Here is a 20408-nt window from a genome sequence, read left to right on the forward strand (position 1 = left end):
GACAGTGAGAAAAACTGAAGTTTCAGAGCTCCGGGTCGTCGGGTGGTTGTCACAGCAGTTCGGGATCGTGTCGTTAGCAGCTGGTCGCAGAGAGATTACTTGGAATTGGTTGGAATGAGCTGCTGGTCGAGATCCCTTATAAAGGGTGTTCAAGGCGTCTTCTACTGTTCACCAAGGCGCCTTGAATGAGCCGAGTCAGCCGCGGAGATAAGGGCTGAACTGGTCGAACCTTATCAGGTTCAAGGCGCCTTCAGCCTCTCCAAGGCGCCTTCATCAAGCTGTCCAAGGCGCCTTGCTTCGCAGCCAGCTCAGGTTTTGCACCCGAGGCGCCTCCAAGCTCCATGGAGGCGCCTCGGTACTGTTTATCCGAGGTCAATTTTGTACTTTGGTCCCTGCAAGATATGTTAAACACAAAAATACCCTGCAGCACAAAGTTAGCTCATAACACATAAGTGATAGTATAAAAGTGAAAGTTTGACAGTCTTCGGACTGTCCGAGTCTGTCTTCGGGTTTCCAACCGGAAACCCTAGGTCGACCCGATGCCTACTGTTCCCTCTACGGGGAACGCATCCTCACCTACTCCACTCAGGAGATTTACCTAATGCCAGCCTGGTCCTCCAGACCGACTGGACTTTCCGCCTATGGTTACCACCCCCTAGGACCTAGGGTTACCGCCCCCTAGGATTTTTCTCCACCTAGGATTACCATCCCCTAGGACCTAAGGTTACCCCCCCTTAGGATTTTTTCTCCACCTAGGGTTACCACCCCCTAGGACCTAAGGTTGCCGCCCCTTAGAGTTTTCCTCCACCTATGGTTACCTCCCCCTAGGACCTAGGGTTACCACCCCCTAGGGTTTTCACCTGCCTAGCCGCAGCTAGGACTTTTGCCTAAGTATCACTTAGGACTTTCCTGCAAGCTCCATGAACCTTGTTAGATAACACCACAGCTTAACTTTGAGCCCTTTGCCATAATCAAAACTCAGGTTCGATCATCTGGTGCTCACTGCACCAACAATCTTCCCCTTTTTGATTATGACAACCTTGGTTCAAAGTTAAGTAAAACATAACATTAAATAAAGGAATAAATAATGGAACTTAACCATGAGCATCAATGCAATTTAAAGTTTATGCTCCCCCTTTCATTATGTTTAATTTCTTAACTTTGACTTTTCTCTCCCCCTTTGACATAAATCAAAAAGAATTAATAAAAGAGAGAAATAGTCTATTTAATTTTAAGCTCCCCCTAAAGGGTAGCATAGTTAAGTACTTAGACTTTGATAAAAAAAATTTGGTTAAATACTTAGCTTAATTTATAAGGCTTTTGAAAATAATAGTTTTGTCACGTATTTAGTCTTAAAAATACTTAGCTTTTCAAAAAGACTTGTTTTGAAAAAACACTTAGCTAAATTTGAAATGTTTAGCTATGTTTTCAGCTTAAAAATGATTGCGTTGAGAAAGCACTTTGCCGGATAGCTAAGTTTAGAACATAAGTTTAGTTTAACGAAAACTTGTTTAAGCTTGAAAAATACTTAATTTAAGGATATATAACGTAGTCAAAATATTTTCAAAAGTATATTGACTTGATTTTTCAAAGAAAACTTAGTCGAATTTGAAATAGTTTTGAAGAGAACTTAGTTAAAGTTGTTCGAAAGATACTTAATTAAATTTGAAAAATCTTTCGAAGAAATATTTAGTTAACTTTAAAAAACTTCTTGAAAGAAATATTTAGTTAACTTTTTAAACTAGAAAATGATTTTAACAAAAGTATAACCAAATTTGAGATAATTTTGAAAGACCATATAATGCTAAGTTAAATTTGAAAAGTTTTTTTTTGAAAGATATTTAATTAAATTTGAAATGCTGAGTTTGAAAAATAACTTAGCTACATTTGAAAAGCTTTTCAAAAGTTACTTGATAATTAGCTTGACTCCGCTCACTCCCCCTTAATTAATGCAAAAATGAATTCCTAGGGTCCAAACATGTCTTCAAAGGTAATTATTTTCCTAATTTACCATCTCATCCATTCTAGAATATCAAACATGTTCAGCTTATGAGTGAATGTGAGATGGAGTTGCTTTTATTTTAATTTAAAAAAATAAGTTTAAGTTTGATTTTCAAATGAATGAACATTTAGAATTTTCATGAATATATTAAAAATTAATACTTTGATTGAAATTAATTCGCTTTTAAAAATTAATTATGATTGGAACCTTAATAATTAAAGAATTAAATAAGATTTTTGACATGATATAGAATTAAATAAGATTTACGATTTTAAAATTAATGATTTCAAAATGGTTTTAAAAATGATTTTTAAATGATTTTGAAATAATTTTTAAAAGATTTTCAAATAATTTTTAAATTAATTTTAAATTCCTTAGTCATCTCACCTGATCTAAATTTTCAATCAAGGAATCCTATAATCTTTGTAAGATGAATTGAGGTTCAATTTTAGGATTATATTTAACTTTGTGTTAGATTCAGGTTTAGCTTTGGGTTTAACAAGTAAGCATTCTTTAGATAAACTTCTGGGCTATAGTGAGTCACAAGGAACTCATTAAAGTAACCATGCCTTCGAGGTTTTCCAAATAGTCCTACCCATTGAACTTAATACTAACCTTGGTCTAACTAGTTAGGATCTATTTAAGGGTAGCTTCGGTCAGTTCCACTTAGCCAAATGCACCAGGTCGAAGCCATATCTTCCTAGACATGCGATGCCCAAGCTTCCCTAACGTACTATCATCCAAAAACTTCACCAGTACCATGGGTCAAGTTAAACCTAGCCCATTTTCTCTAACCTTAATTACCCTGCCGGGTAGTCTACTCTTGTTTACCCATTTCAGGTAGATTAAATTCGGAGGTGCCAGCTATTATGGAGCCTTCCTTTGGATTTTAATTTGATTTTGATTTAATTTAACTCGAATTTAACTTGATTTTAATTTAATTTGAATTTTAAGTTTATTTAATTTGATTTCCTTTTTAGCTTGTTTCGTAGTATTTAAGTTTTACTTTAGACTTGTAATCTAAGTCTAGATTTTTGTAATTTGACTAAATTATTAACAATCTTCTCTAATTTATCAATTTTATCTTTTAAAATATTATTTTGTATTCCTAATTTTCTTAAAGTTAATTTCTTATTTTTACTTTATAATTTTGAGTTATTCTTGTTTAGATATGAATCAAATTTAATCATGGTATTATTAGCATGCATATCTAATTTTGAAGAAAAATCTATACTTGAGCAAGCAAGATTAGTTAAATTACTGCAATCATGTGTTGTAAAAATTAGATTTTCATATAATGTAAATTTATTTACCTTGATTTCTCCCTCTAGATTATTGGGTCTTCTTTCTGGGCACTGTCTTTTGCAGTGACCCATTTGTTTGCATTTGGAGCATTTAATTTGTTCCTTCCCTCTTTTGATCATTTTCTCCTTCTCCTTCGATTGTGTCAGCCGAGTCATATGAGTAGGACACTCGTTTTTATAGTGCCCTCTCTCCCTGCACTTAAAACAAGTTATGTGACATTTGCATTTTGAATTTACAATCTTACCTCTCAAAGTCATGACAGGATCCTCCCCCTTGACTGTTGCCACCTCGAGTTCAGACTCAGATTCAATAATTTCCTCTCTGGCCATTAGTGCTATGAAATTGGTCTGATCTGATTCTTCTGAGTCTGGTTCGGAGGTTGACTCTAGAGATTCGTATTTGGGTTCGCAGTCTTGTTCAATTTCTGACTCTGAAGGAATCTCATGAAGTTTGAGTAGTTTCTCCTAAAGCTCTTTAGCAGTGTCGAACCTTCCGACTCGATCAAGCTCTGAATTTGATAGTCCGCCCAGGAGAATACATGTTGCCTTTGCATTTGTCTCAAAGTTTCTTATCGTTTGTGCATCCCACTTGTCATAGGTGATGGATACACCTTCTTCAGTTGGGAGAATGAGTCCGATCTGGACTATGGTCCATGTCTCCACTTGGGCTTTCAGTTGGTGCTCCATCTGGTTTTTCCAGTAACCAAAATTTTCGCTGGACAAGAGTGGTAGGCTTGCGGTGTTGTATTCATCTTCATAGGCCATTTAAAAACCTAGCACGCAATATGAGCAAAAAACTTGTTCCAAGACTTGGTCTTGGATTAGTAGTGCAGAATAAAGATAGAAATAGCAATTTACAAATTTTGAGGAAAAAAATAATAAAATAATAAAAAATATTATTAAAATAATATAAAAAATATTATTAAAATAATATAAAAAAATATTATTTCAAAATTTTCTAAATGCGATATTTCGTTAATCCCAATCAATTGTGAAAAGATGAAAATGAATTTTTGAAAACAGTTTTGGAGGGAAAAAACGAAAGAAATGCTTGAATGGTGGTTTCACCTATTCGAAGCGACCCCGCTCTGATACTAATTGTTGGATCGAAAAGCGCTAGAGGGGGGTGAATAGCGCTCACGGCTATTTTTTTTTGATTATCGGAATCGTAAAGGCGTAAGAGTTAAAGCAGTGGAATAAACAGAGAATAATCACACAGAAAGACGCAGGGGATTTTACTTCGTTCGGAGTCTAGATCGACTCCTACTCGAAGGCCCGCGATCCTTGATCGCTTTGCGTGGGCAACAACTATAAGCTCGATAAAAATGATTACAAGATGAAGTACAATAGCTAACAATAAACAATTGAATTATACCGACGACAGTGAGAAAAACTGAAGTTTCGGAGCTCCGAGTCGTCGGGTGGTTGTCACAGTAGTTCGGGATCGTGTCGTTAGCAGCTGGTCGCAAAGAGATTACTTGGAATTGGTTGGAATGAGCTGCTGGTCGAGATCCTTTATAAAGGGTGTTCAAGGCGCCTTCTACTGTTCACCAAGGTGCTTTGAATGAGCCGAGTCAGTCGCGGAGATAAGGGTTGAACTGGTCGAACCTTATCAGGTTCAAGGCGCCTTCAGCCTCTCCAAGGCGCCTTCATCAAGCTGTCCAAGGCGCCTTGGCTTCCTTCAAGGCGCTTCCAAGCTTGCTTCGCAGCCAGCTCAGGTTTTGCACCCGAGGCGCCTCCAAGCTCCATGGAGGCGCCTCGGTACTGTTCATCCGAGGTCAATTTTGCACTTTGGTCCTTGCAAGATATGTTAAACACAAAAATACCCTGCAGCACAAAGTTAGCTCATAACACATAAGTGATAGTATAAAAGTGAAAGTTTGACAATCTCCGGACTGTCCGAGTCTGACTTCGGGTTTCCATCCGGAAACCTTAGGTCGACCCGACGCCTACTGTTCCCTCTACGGGGAACGCGTCCTCACCTACTCCACTCAGGAGATTTACCTAATGCCAGTCCGGCCTTCCAGACCGACTGGACTTTCTGCCTAGGGTTACCACCCCTTAGGACCTAGGGTTACCGCCCCCTAGGATTTTTCTCCACCTAGGGTTACCACCCCCTAGGGTTTTTCTCCACCTAGGGTTATCACCCCCTAGGACCTAGGGTTACCGCCCCCTAGGGTTTTTCTCTACCTAGGGTTACCACCCCCTAGGACTTAAGGTTACCCCCCCTCCCCTTAGGATTTTTCTTTACCTAGGGTTACCACCCCCTAGGACCTAAGATTGCCACCCCTTAGGGTTTTCCTCCACCTAGGGTTACCTCCCCCTAGGACTTAGGGTTACTACCCCCTAGGGTTTTCACCTGCCTAGCCCTAGCTAGGACTTTTGCCTAAGTATCACTTAGGACTTTCCTGCAAGCTCCATGAACCTTGTTAGATAACACCACAGCTTAACTTTGAACCTTTTGCCATAATCAAAACTCAGGTTCGATCATCTGGTGCTCACTGCACCAATATTTTGTCGGTAGAGCTGAGCACAACCTCTGGATTGCTTGTCAGTCTGTGAATTATATAGGATCCCATAAATTGATCCTGTCTTGAATCCATGTGACTAATTACCATGCATTCTTGATAGATTGAATCCAAATTCAATTGGACTTTAACTCATGGCTCAAAATTTATTTTGGCGGTTTGGTCCGACTTATTTTGTCATTAAAAATATTTAGAAAAATTTTAGATGAAAATTTGATATTCAACACATTTAGGTTTGGAGAGATTTTAGCTTCTCCATTATGATAGAAATTGGGAACGTAAATGAAGTAGTTTGTAGGAGTTAAATTCAAATCAATAAAAGACAAAGTTATATATATATATATATATATATATATATATATATATATATATATATATATATATCGATAAATCTAGAACACAATTTATGCACAATCAGAAAAAAAAAACTTTCAGAATATTCATCTCATTTAGTATTCCAACTCTTGTCATCTTATTATTTCTCAGTGTGAAAAAAATTAAGATTAAAGTTGCACAAATCGAGAAATATAACACTTATAAAAGATTGAAAGCTGTATTAAGAAATGACTAGAATTATTAAAGATTTTCATTTTGTGAATTTTGATATGTGGGGAAGTATAATTGATGTTAGTAAAATTATCTAAGTACTAATCGTACTTGCAATTTGAGATGGCTCAAAGTATACCTTTCTAGTTAATACTTAATACTTAGTCCATTACCTAAAACCATTATATATATAATAAAGATAGAATGAACTTTCCAAGTCACTTGGAAATTCAACCTATGGTGCAGAGGACATTCAAAATTAACAGTGATACCACGATTGGGTGGGATCCCAGACGACCGGCTAACATTCAAAATTAAAGAAGAAACAATCTCAGAAATTTGCACAGCTAGTTCCTTCGGATGAGGGATAGTCGATCAAACTATCACATTAATTGAACTGATGGATCGGTCAGATTTGCACCGAGTCTGACCATTCACCTGGTCGGCCCAATTAGATACTCAGTCTTTCCAAACTTCCTGACTCAATTAATTAAGAGGTTGAGCAAATGGCAAGTCTCTGGCTATAGTTCTCTAATTCGACCGGACGGTACCTCCAAGTGGTAGCCAGTCGGAACACTTGGGAGGCTCGGTCAGATTATCAGCTTGACACATAGTATGCCCCTCGACCCAACGGTCTCATATTACCTTTTTGACATTTTGTACCGCAAAGGATAAAGAATATTCTGTTGGTGTTAAGAAGGTGAAAGGGTGTCTCTTCCCCTTCATCTTCCTACCCTTTCACCTTTCTCCATTAATGGAGGTAGAGGAAGAGTCATCTTCCTCTATATAAAAGAGCATCCAAGACAATTGGTGTATGACGAGAAAGGAGTGCATGCATCAGGAAAAGGTTGCTACGTTGTGTACGCAGATGAGATCGAAGCACAACAGAAGTGATGTCAGAATTCTACCGAGACTATGTGTCTTGCAGAGAAAGAGAACATCCATTAGAGAGGGATTTGGTTTATGAACCATGAAGAGCTTTCCAATTTTGTGATCATTCTTCTGTCAGTAAGTCTTGTCGGCACCGATTGTAGATCTGCAAGAGATCACTGTAAGTGTTTACTGTTTTTCATGCTTTAGAACTATCAACAAAGGTATCAGAGTGATGCCTAAGCATGAAACTTGTTTCTTCGTCGAAAAAAATATCTCTTCCATCGTCGCTAGGCAAGATCGAGACTAGGTCGCGATCTGCCACAGTTGTCAAGCCCTGAGAGGATTGCTGGCTATCGGCTTCCTAGGCTGGAGAGTGTCGGCGACCACGTTGGGAGGCCGATGATCAACAGTCATGGCAGCCGTGTTTGTCACGACAGAAGAAGTGAGCGTCGCGGTCGCGGTAGAGAAGAGAAGAAGATGTCACGCCCCCAGAGGAGTCTCTACCGACAAAATTTCGACAGCATCTCCCCTGTACTGGTGACAATATGAAACAATATATATACACAAATAACATAATAACATATTCAACAGCCCACACGGCTGGATATAAACACAACCACGCAATATAATAAGCTCACACGGCTAAAAGTAAATACACAACCACGTAGTATAATAACAGCCCACACGGCTTAAAGTAAACACACAACCATGCAATATAATAATAGCCCACACGACTAAAAGTAAACGCAGCAGAAAACCATAAAATAATACGAATGTAAAACCAACAAAGTCACTAACTAAAATACCTGCAACCACCAGACTAGACTCTAAAATCCACATCGACTTATTGGAAAATAAAATATGCAAAATCAACATACCACCTAATCAGTAACAAAACTAAAAAGAAGACTATCCTCGAGTGTGACGTGGGACTGACAGCCGGGACTCTCCAAGCATCCATAATTCATCTACCTACTATCTGGCGAAAGAAAAATCAATTTGTGGGGTGGTGAGTATTGGAACTCAGCGGGTAAGGAAAGATAGTGCATGAACATAAAATACAACTAGAAAGTGAGCCAAGAGTATACATTCTCATAAAGGAAATAGCAGATACTAAAATAAAACTACAATAAATGTTCATACCTGAAATCATATCCAAGGCTAGTAATAGAAGGTCAAAAGTAGTACTAATCTGCTACAGTACTGCTCATAACTACAGAGGAAATATGTAAGGTATATATAAACTTCCAATAAGTAAACCAAGGACTAAACACCTACAACGAGGGTATATCTCAACATAAGCAAGCATAGCAGCATAAGTGAGCAACATCAGTAAGTAAGCAATAACAGCATATGTAAACAGCAGCAACCAAAGCAAGTATAATAACAACGTATGCACGGATAGTCACTCCCGCCCACCCCTCTACACCATGACCCCTGTATGATCGAGAGGCAGGTCAGTGACAGACTGTACACCACTCCGGCTACCACTCTCTCGAATGGCCGAGGGGACAGTTGCATAATAGCTAACTAGGTACATCTGCGACGGGGGTTCCTGCTGCTCGCAACTCCAGCTATCACTACCTATGAGTGACCGAGTGGAAGCACGTCAGGACAAGCGGCATCAACTCCAGCTACCACTCTCTCGAGTGGCCGAGGATGCGGCCCTGGTCAACGACTCTCTCGACCGCAAGGGAGAATTGGTCGTTGACATGCATGCCATGATATGATGCGTCAAATGCAACAGTCATCATACAATATAAGCAGAAATTAGTTATGCTACTTGAAGCCAGCATGCTCAATACGGTACATAAATAAACAACAGTCATCATACCAATATAAGGAAAATTTAGGTATGCTACATGAAGCCAGCATGCTCAATATAGTACATAAATAAACAACAGTCCAAGCATACAACCATGGTATCTAGTATCTGCTATCTATCATGAACAACAATAGACTGTATAGATGTAAAAAATGAATATCTCGAAGATCGAGTGGAAGTATCAAGCACAAGATAAATAAGAGTGGAGTCAAGGTAAAAGCAATTTCTATCCAAGGATAGCTCATGCACTAAGTTCAAAGAACTACAGAATCAAGATAAGAAGTACCCGCCTTTATATGTAGATCGTGTCAATCGTCTTTTACAAGTCCAAAAGATCGCATTCAACTCGAATCCTACAAATACATGATACGAGGTAAAACTAAGGATATATAACCAATGTATCAACTATTAATCAATCTAAACCGATCCAAACTCCATCCACTCATATCTATTACTAAATCCAATGTAGCCATCAAACCCACCCTATGTAAATATGGTATCCAAAATTGTTGTTATGTACGAATAATACTACTTTATGAAATATTATGTTACACGTTAACAAACAAGAAAAGGAATGTTATATGTTAACAATATGCAGCGTGTTTATATGAATGATATGTTCATTCAGATGCTAATTACTCTACATAATACATGAAAAATGATTAGTTTATTTAATTAAAGAAATCATGATAGAACGATGATTAGTTCATTTGTTGGGATATATATATGTAATAATATTGATCAATGTTGATTTGATTGGGCCATACAAATGATGAGTGGAAATGTAGTTATCACTTAATTTTGTAAACCAACTCAAATTAATATTGAGTCAATCATAAATTGCATGATATGAATTGTACTGAATACTAAATAATATGTTTATTTATGTTAGATCATGACAAATAAGAACATCATAGCTAAACTCAATAATAGAGAGAAATTATATGAGGATAACTACAAAATCTAGCAACTTAAGATACAATATGTTCTTAAGGAAAAAGAAGTTCTTGAGGCTATAAAACAGGTTATGGAAGCACCTGTAGATCCCACTATACAGAACAGATGAGATCTTGATGCCTATAAGACATGGAAGAAGAAAGACTCCACTGCTAAGGGAATATTGATTAATTCAATGGTGGATGACCTAGTTTTTGAATATGAGTTGTATCTTATGGCTCATGAAGTCTGGGTAGCCCTTAAGGAGAAATATAGTGGAGGAAGTCTAAGCAAGCTTCGACAACTAACAATTAAGTTTGACAGCTACATTAAACGTCTGAATGTTTCAATGGTTCAACACCTTGGGGAGATGTCGAACATGATTCGAGAGCTTAAAACTGCTGGTCATGAGTTGACAGATGAACAACAGGTTCAAGCGGTTATTCATTCCCTTCTAGATTCTTGGGAGACCATGAAGCAGACCTTGATTCACAATGAGAGTATAAAGACTTTTACTAACGTCTCACGCCATGTAGAATTGGAGACTGAGAGAGTTGAATCCGTAAGGATTTCTGGACAAGCCTATATGGTTGTCAATTATGTTGGATCATCTGGATCCATGAAAAAAATGGTACAAAAAAAGGAAGGGAAAGAAGAAAGAAGCTGCTATTGTAGGATAGAGCCAAATCAAGAAGATAGGAAAGAAGACTAGAAAGAAACCTAAAAATAGGTTAACTTATTTTAATTACGACAAGAAAGGTCACTTCACTCGAGAGTGCACTAAGCCAAAAAAGGTAAATCCATGTGTGTTTTCTTTTCCTGAGTATTTTATTACTAGTTCAGTGTTGTTAGCTGATTCTTATCCTTTGTGGATTATAGATTTGGGAGCAACTAACCATGTAGCTCGAGAACAAGTTACATTTGTTGAGTACCATCAAGTACCAGTTGGTAACAAATGGATCTATGTAGGAAACAATGCAAGAGTTAAAGTCAAAGGAATCATCACTTGCAAACTCAACCTTCGTGGTGATAGTGTTTTGTTTCTACATGACGTCCTATGTGCTCCTGAAATTCAATGGAATCTTGTTTCCGTTACATGCCTTCTTGATTTAGGTACTGTATTAATTTTTACAGTCAATGTGTTGAACTTAAGATGACTCCGTGTTAATCGGATATGATTTTTTAACAAATGGTTTTATGGTTCTTGAAGTAGAACCAGATGTCAGTTGTGCAATTGAAGGTTATTTTTTGAACATTGCTCTAACTAATAATGCAGATATAACTAATGAGGTTTGGCATGCTAGATTAGGACATATAGGACAAGAACGTATGAATCGGTTGGCTAGAGAGGGTTTATTAGGCACTCAGGCTAAGATTCACTTATCTATATGTGAGCATTGTCTTGCTAGAAAAGCAACTAGGAAACCATTTGGTAAGGCTATTAGATCTGAATCACCATTACAAATAATTCATTAGGATATTTGTGGTCCAATGAATGTGAAGGCTAGACATGAAACTTCCTATTTCATTATATTTATTGATGATTTCTCTCAGTTCGATCATGTGTATTTGATTTCTCACAAATCTGAAATATTGGATTGCTTCATTCATTATATGAACGAAGTTGAGAATCAAACGGAACGTAAAGTTAAGACTTTACGTACTAACCATGGAGAGGAATATTTGTCTGATATGTTCAAGACAATACGTAATGATAGAGGGATTATTAGACAGCTGACAATCCCTGAAACTCTATAGTAAAATGGGGCAGCTAAAAGAAGAAATAGGACTCTTCTTGAAATGGTTAGGTCTATAATGGTGCAGGCTAATTTGTCAATCTCCTATTGGGGAGATGCATTATTAACTGTAGCCTATATACTTAACAAAGTACTTTCAAAGTGAGTTCGTCTACCCCATATGAACGTTGGACAGGCAGAAAATCATATTTAAGTAATCTGAGACCTGAGGGTTAGCTGCTTATGTTCATGAGAGTTCTCACTAGTATGGAAAACTAGGACCTAAGGGTAAGAAATGTATCTTTATTAGATATCATGAAATCTCCAAAGGTTCTGTTTTCATAGGTGGGCAACTAGATGAAACCATCTCCGAAATAGATTCAAGAGATGCGACTTTTCTTGAAATACGGTTCTCAATCAGAGGTGATGTTGATAAAAAAAAGTTCCTCTATTTGAGGAGGATGAGATATTATCAACAAGAGAGGTGTCAAAATGGATGTCTGAATCTAGTCAACCGAGTGGGAGTGATATGTCGAGTCATGAGTTGACTTCTCGGCAGCCTAACTTACGAAGAAGTGTTCATAAAATCAAACCTAAGAAGAGGTTTGATATTGAGAATGAGGCATTGATAACACTTCCAATTGACGATGATGAACCTCAATAGGAAACATTGGGATGTAGAGTTAGAGAAAAAATGAAAAGTTGCAATGGTTGAAGAGATGGAGTTGATGAGAAAGAATCAAGTTTGGGATTATAGTTGATCTTCCTCTAGGTCGAAGGGCTATTAGGAATAAGTTTATTCTCAAAATCAAGAGGAAAGCGGATCGATCAATTAATCGATACAAAGTTCGACTAGTTACAAAAGGATATACCCAAATGGAGGATATTATTTTTGAAGATAAGTTGAGTACCTCTTAGGAGTGAAGATCATGAAAGATTGATCAAAAAAACTATTGGGATTGTCTCAAGAGGCTTATATCGCTAAGATGCTACAACACTTCAATATGTCAGATTGCAACATTGTATCCCAAGACTCCTAAAGAAATAGCCAAAATGAAGGTAATACCATATGCCAGTTCTATTGGTAGTTTGATGTACACTATGTTGTGTACTCATCTTGATATAAGCTATGGTGTTGGCTTAGTTAGTCGTTTCCAGTTAAACCCATGCAAGATCGAGATACTGGAAAGTGGTAAAGAGAATATTAAAATACCTTAGAAGGACAACAATTATGTATCTGTTTTCAAGGATCTAAGATAAGCCTGAGTAGCTACACAGATGCAGATTGGACAAGAGACCTTGATGACAGAAAATTCACATCTAGCTATACCTTCTTGCTAAATGATAGCGTCATCTCATGGAATAGCAAGAAGCAGGTTTATGTAGCCGTGTTGACAATGGAAGTTGTGTGGCTTGACTTGTATAGTCTTGTCGACAATAGAAATTATATGGCTAGACTTGTGTAGCATTATCGACAATGGAAGCTGTGTGGCTTGCGCATCAGTTGTGCAACAATCTATCTAGTTGAAAAGGTTCCTGAAGCATTTGAAAATTACTGAGAATAGTGAGAATCCTGTTACAGTGTACTGTAACGGTCAAACCGAGGATCCTAAATATCACAACAAAGGCAAGCATATAGAATTAAGCATAATTTTATAAGGAATATTGTGGACAAGAAAATGATAATTCTTAAGTATATCCCTACACATACTATGCTTGCAAATCCTTTTACTAAGTCATTGACTAAAGAGTCATTTCAAGAATATGGGAAGTCTTTGTGACTTCGTAAAATACAACACGTTGTAAAATGTCATGATCTATTCAGTGTATATATATTGTTACATTTTGGATTAAATTCTCGATGAGCATGTTGGCAGATTGAGATTGGTCCACTCACATGGACAATCATCTCTATTTATTAAGTATACATAGAGGTAAGGTCGTTACTTATGGGACAACTTATGTAACTGTGAATAGAGACATACCTATAAGTTAAGGTCGCGTTGATAATTATATCAAGATGAGATCATTTATATAATGATCAGAGTAAATGTACCCACCATTTACTGAATCTGTTTAAAGGCCATATTGGAATTCATATGTTGAATTCAGGTGGAGGCATTAGGTATGTCTAGATCGAAATCTGTATGATGTTAAAATTTGAGAAAAACATGTGCTCTTTTTAGTAAAAAAAATAACATCATAGCATGTGATTCATACCACATGTGCTATGGCAACAAGAATGGTAGTAGGAGAATAGATTCCTGCTTCTCTACTATGTGAGACCCTTGAAATTACAAGTTAATCTCAATTTTACTCTCAGTGAGTATTTAGCTGTCTACTTAAAGTTATAATCAGTGTCTACTACTTTAGCATGCTTCCTATTGGCTATGGATGATTCAGTCTATGGAGCATAACTAAAAAAGCGACTGATTAAAATGAATAGATTTTAGCTAAAAAGGAAAATTAAATAGATTTACACCTTTTGATGTTATTCACTGGTCGACTCATTTCTGTTATGTATAGAAATGATTGTGAATATTGAATATGGAATATGCTCTTGACATAATAGTCATTATGAGGGATTAGAGATGTTCATATTGATGTAAATCAAGATTATTTAATCTGGGTAAATAGCAAGACATGGATATCTCCTAGATAATGTTGTGTACCACTGGGAGATTGGATATTTCCTGGGTAGCGGATATGTTCCGCCAGAAGAGAGGATATGTGCCATAATGAGAGTGTATCTAATTCATTTGAAAGAGTGGCTAAGTAAAGTGTAACAACTTTATTAGCATTGATTGCTCAGAGAGCAGCTATGTAAGGTGTAACAATCTTCTTAGCAATAATTGCTCAGTGTGCTTACTGTCACACGAACCATTTTCCCTAATGTATGGAATGAATGTTCTTATTTGGTCTTTGTGACTACACTACAACAAAAACATTAAAAGACAACGGTTAAAAACCGTTGTCGTAGGCCCTTTAAAACCGTTGTAATTGGCAGTGTTGTTAAAAGTGGGGGGCTACGACAACGGTTTTAAACCGTTGTCTTTGAATGAAAAGACAACGGTCTTGCAACGGTTTTAAACCGTTGTCTTTGAATGAAAAGACAACGGTTTAAAACCGTTGTTTTTTAGAGCATTTTTTTTCCAATTACAACCGTTTTTTAGGCTACGACAACGGTTTTTAACCGTTGTCTTTGAGGGTGATAGACAACAATAATGGTTTTAAGCCGTTGTCTTTTAAATTATTATCTTTTAATACCAATATATCATATTTCAATTTAAATATATAATAAAGAATCATAATCAAGAAAGAATATTCCCCACATCAATATTATTCAAAATGTTAGTTATACAAGAATTACAATTACAAAAGAAGAAACATATCTCATGTTCAAATAAAATTTATCCCAATACAAATAAATAAATAAACTCTATTTACAATTAATGAACAATATGAAGTTGGTGCCGAAGAAGAACTAACTTGTGAAGGACTCAGTACCAACATCCAAGTAATTAGAACCTTAATTATCTAATCAGGGAGGGGAATATCTGCACGATCCTCTCTGACGGGTGCAACTTCAGATCTACTCATTCCATCAACTTGAAATGAACCACCACTCTCTATGTTAACATGTGAAGAATTCAATGGGTCGACGAATGTTACTTCAGTCTCCTTCCTAAAGGTTAAGTAGATCACAGCAAGAATGTACACTGCCATGAGAGGGAAAACAATGATGTTGATGAGAACGTTAGCAATTGCTGGTAGGCTGCTATCAATGAGCCAACTGACAAAGCTGGTGCTTAAGAAGTAGATGTTGATTGCTACCCGAAGCAAACCAAGAATCCATGACACCACAATGATCTACACAGCAAATATATATAGTCATTTACTCTATTAATTATCACTTACAAATATAAATTATCTGAGTAAACTTACATATATTGAACTTTTATGAGGTCCCATTTTTGTTTGACTGCTGCTGAATTTGAGAAGAGATAAGAGTGCAAATGGCAACTCAAATGATAGTACCATCTGCATTACATAAATGAGAATTTTGATACTTGAGAAATGTTGTGTCAAAAATCCTGTTCTCACACTTATATTGCTTCTGAATACTAAGATTATGAAATTTGGAGAAGGAATATCAATAGTACCGATGAGATTATGATGAGTCGTTCGGCTCCTGAGGAACCACTGATGATGGACACGATGAGACTTGGAGTGATTGCGATTGATCGAGTCATGAGATTCCTCAGCCATTTTTTCATCTTCATGTTTAGAAAACCCTTCAAGGGAATTGGGAATTGGGTAAAGACAGATTACGAATATCATACATTAGTTTAATCTTTGTGTTTCCTATCAAATTACCACCTGCATGATGTATTGCCCAGCGTATGCACCAGTTATTGCAGAGCTCTGTCCAGAGGCTAACAATGCAATGGCATAAACAGTTGAACTAGACTTTCCAAGGACATCCTGAAAAAAAATGGAGCAGTGTTGAAATTGACACACTTTTTCTAAAAATGGTGGAAAAGTTAGTCCTTCACAAGATAGTATAAAGGAATGAACAACGAAAGATCAGTAATAAAAATCATCATCTCTGACATGTAATAAAAAAATTATTCTTTTTGACAATCGCATATATAGTTTCAACCTAAAAACTTAGTACGAACAAAAATACATTTTTTTGTTTATATTGACAAAAATACTGCATCATTATTCTATTGATTGACAACAATTCAAGGGGAAATCTAACATGTAAGTATAGTTATATAAAGAAGCTATTGTAAAACTTACTTGAGTCAAATTGCTAACTTGGATATTGAACTTTTGAATGACTGCAATAATGTCCCTCTTTAGCACGGTAGTTTCTTCAATAAAGCTACTTGTTATATATCTATTTAAATACACACTTTAAAATTTAAATAATGTTAAATAAGGTCCAATGCATTATAAACAAAAAATTATAACAAGTATGAGGTCAAAAAAATATTGAACAACAGACATAAATCTTAAATGAGTTTCATATGCTAAATAAACTCCATCAAGAAGCTACTACTTGATTAAAGGATAAAGTTTCTAGTCTTAGTGAAAGTGCGGGCTCAACTTGCAACTTTAATCAACTTATTCAAGCAATAGCGGATACAACTTGATCAAGGGCTTCATGTAATTCCCACTAGTGGGTGATTCTTAATCAACAATTATTATCTCAAAGGAGGGATAAGGGATTCTCAGATAAATCTGTTGTAGCATTGCAGAAACTAAGCTCTGATAGGTCTTGTTTCACCATCAAGTGTATGGAAACAAAATAAAACCATTAGTGTGTTTAAGAAAACAAAGATTTATAATCTACTTATCTGTACAAGCACCCAAGAAGTATGAGCTTCATCAAGACTAATAATCTGTGAATAAAGTAAATACGAGATGGACTAAGATTAAGGACACTTTCAAAGAGAAACAATTATAATGTCAAACAGAGGGAAAAATATAGAATTAAGTATTCAAATTATACAATAGCCCAACACAAGTGACACAATAGACTTCTTCCGAGACAATTAAGATATTAACAGACTTATTTTGCACTCATTTTTATCTCAAGAATGTTCCATTAAGAGGGAAAAAGTTAAACTAGATGCAATTATGCAAACTAACCCTTCCATTCGACATTGCAAGTATTTCTTCGATCCGCTCGATCTCTACGACCAGAAAAATGAGAAGCCAATTAGAAATAATCATAAGAAATCTAATACATAAAGGAGTATAAAGGAATCTGACAATGTTTACTCGCATTGGAAGAATAAATTATATCATTGGATTATAGCACCAGAAAAACATGCTAATTACATCAATTTTCAATCTCTAAAGTTAACACAAGGCTGTGCTTACCAACCTGGAACCACATAGTCGAATGAACAAGTCACGTTCTTGCATTAAAGAAAATGTTATCTTTCACATAATCAAATAAAACAGATGCAATGTGTTGACGATTGCTGCTCACGAAACTTAGAAGCAAGGAAAGGCCTAGTCAAAAGAGAGAGCAAGGAGTCACGATCAGAGAGCACCGAACCAGATGAAAGCTTATTGTGCGCATTCTGAAATGCATTTGATATCTTAGGTAGTTCAACCCAGCGGACTGTTCTAGTAGCATTTTCCATTCGCTTGAACGAATCCTCTATCTGTAAAGTTGAAAGATCATCAACTAGCTATAGACTGCAAGTAATTATTCCAAGAAATTTCAGCAGAAACATCAACAATCTTACAATCAGGGGCAGCGATCTACAAAAACGATGGCTTTTTTGTCGTCCTTCATATGTCGAGATGCTATAATCTGAACCAGAAGTTCTAATATCTGAAAACTGCACATATAGATTAAATATTGATCAATATCCCAACAGCCTCTTTCTATCATAGCCTACTTTATATAAATTCAAGATAAGAAAATCGAGACTTGCTCAGTCTAAAACGCTAAATATTGTACAATTAGGTAACTAGCCATGAATCTAAAAGATCGCACCTTGTCAAAAAAGGACAGCAAAAGTTGAGCAAGAGAGCTTTGGTTTATGATTCTGCTAGATCTGAACCTCTGTATATTTGCGGAACACACATCCTCAAAAGGACTCCCAGAGAAGTTACTCCATCCTGCAGCAACAAAGAGTAGAAAATACACAAACACTAAGGAAAGACCTATATCATAATTATAGACATGCAGGCATGCAAAAAAGACTTAAGAAATAAAAATGTTTCAAGGCTTTAGAAGATATATACCTCGATCAGAAATTCTTTCTTCATTAATTATTGCTCGCAGTGGTGGGAAAATACACATACCCAAAAGGTTAAACTAAAACCTACCAATTTCCTTTTGCCCAAAATTTATATATTATGGAAGTTATCTTCCCTCTATGCTGATTTGCAACAAATAAACAAAATAATGCAGTCTTCCTATTGCGCGTGAGGAGAAAACTGCTAAGACCAAAAGTAAATATAGAATATTTAAAAGAAAGCTAGAAGAAATAAATAAGCCAAGCAAATTAAGAACAGAAATATCAGATATAAAATGCTCGAAAGCAATTCTTTTTAACATCAAAACATGAAGGGTGAAACCAAACAATCAAGAGCAGAAACACAATATGCAGGAATGTTAAAAACAAGTTTTTTTTCCTCTCATTTTTGAACAGGAAATTGAACAAATGCCCTGAAGGCAAATACTCCAATTTGGAAGTGCTTAGAAACCATCCCTTTACTCAATCTCTTAATGCTTAAACAAAAAACACAAGAACTACAGTAGCGATAGATCTTTCAAGGAAACCTACACCAAAATGAGCTCGAGGAAAGGGGGAACCTTAGCATTCATCCAATTTCCTATTCTTTTCTTCTTCTTTTTTTTTTTAATTTCAAAAACAAAAAACTTCATTATTAGCAATTTCTTGAAAGCGAAAACAAACTCTTACCCTTCCGTACGCGTTCGCTTCGTGGCCGGCAGCGATGAGGTCGGCGACGTCCTTTTTGAGCCACTGCACCGTGGCCTGTTTCTTACTTCGTATCGGCCCGATCCTCGCCCTTATGTTCTTCGCCGAGTGCTTGCTGCTGCCCAGTCGATCCATCGTGAATATCCACCACCAAGAACAAAAGCTCCAAACTTTACCAAGAAACAGAATTACTTCTTACCATTTGTTGAAGAATTTCCCACCTAGAATTCCACCCAGCATCGTTCTTCTCCCCCTTCTATGCCTCACTCCCCCTGCTCTCTGTTTCACAACTCCTACGGCGAAATGTGAAAGTAATTGATGGCCGGAAGAGTACAGAAAAAGAAGGAAACAGATAACGAGGAGACGAAAAAAGGCTACCTGTGCACCCACAGAACAAGCAAATTGGTAATGGGGTGGCAGTGAGCTGTGAAAGAATTTCTGAAGAAATTAAACGAAGTAGTGGAAGCGGGCGACAGAAGGGAGGAGGCAGGGCAAAGAAGGGGCGACAGGTTTAGGGCTTGGATCGAGAAGGTAAAGGGGCGGAATACGGCGACAAAAAATTTCGGGGAGAGGGAAAGAAAAAACGTCGCGACAAAAAATGGCGAAGGGGGAAAAGCGGCGAAAGAAAGAAACAATGACATTCAACAACACTTAATAGACAACGGTTTTTAAAAACCGTTGTCGTAATCCCAGAAAAAAGCGCACATAGACAACAGTTTTAAAAAACTGTTGTCGTAGCCTTTAAAAACCGTTGTCGTAGCCCTAAAAAAATATAAATAGACAACGGTTTTTAAAAACCGTTGTCATAGGCCAAAAAAATTGCTAAAAGACAACGGTTTTTGATAAAACTGTTGTTAAAAGGCAAAAAGACAACCATTTGGTATAAAACCGTTGTCGTTTGAGTGTTGTTGAATGAAGTTTTTCTTGTAGTGCTAATTAATTTTTCTCTGTCTTTGTGATTTGATCGTCAAATAGTCTATATGACTTAATTGGTCTTTGTGACCAATTAATGTTTGGCTTTCGCATTGTGACATGATCATCTTGTAGTTTATGTGACTGACATGATCTATGTGACCAGTTAACCTTTAAGGATTGACTTGAACGAGTGAGAGATGTTGGTGTTCAGAAGGTGAAAGGGTGCTTCTTCCCCTTCATCTTTCAACCCTCTCACCTTCCTCCATTA

The 20408-nt window shown here is 36.7% G+C and overlaps 1 protein-coding gene and 1 long non-coding RNA gene across 2 annotated transcripts; both read right to left on the reverse strand.

The window, feature by feature from the left end:
- Nucleotides 1–15186: 15186 nt before the first annotated feature.
- LOC121979865 (metal transporter Nramp5-like) lies at nt 15187–16804 on the reverse strand. The gene is made up of 7 exons (XM_042531850.1): nt 16800–16804; nt 16557–16656; nt 16131–16235; nt 15914–16045; nt 15696–15791; nt 15507–15620; nt 15187–15435 (listed from the first exon to the last, which is right to left on the reverse strand). Exons 1-7 carry the CDS (start codon nt 16802–16804, stop codon nt 15424–15426), a joined length of 564 nt encoding a protein of 187 aa, XP_042387784.1. The 3' UTR covers nt 15187–15423.
- A 2270-nt stretch (nt 16805–19074) lies between these two features.
- Nucleotides 19075–19627, reverse strand: LOC121983099. Its single transcript, XR_006112383.1, has 3 exons — nt 19604–19627; nt 19425–19518; nt 19075–19340 (listed from the first exon to the last, which is right to left on the reverse strand). It is a non-coding gene; the product is annotated as an uncharacterized LOC121983099 (long non-coding RNA).
- Nucleotides 19628–20408: the final 781 nt, after the last annotated feature.

This window comes from Zingiber officinale, chromosome 5A (genome assembly GCF_018446385.1).
Source record: "Zingiber officinale cultivar Zhangliang chromosome 5A, Zo_v1.1, whole genome shotgun sequence".
Taxonomy (NCBI): domain Eukaryota; kingdom Viridiplantae; phylum Streptophyta; class Magnoliopsida; order Zingiberales; family Zingiberaceae; genus Zingiber; species Zingiber officinale.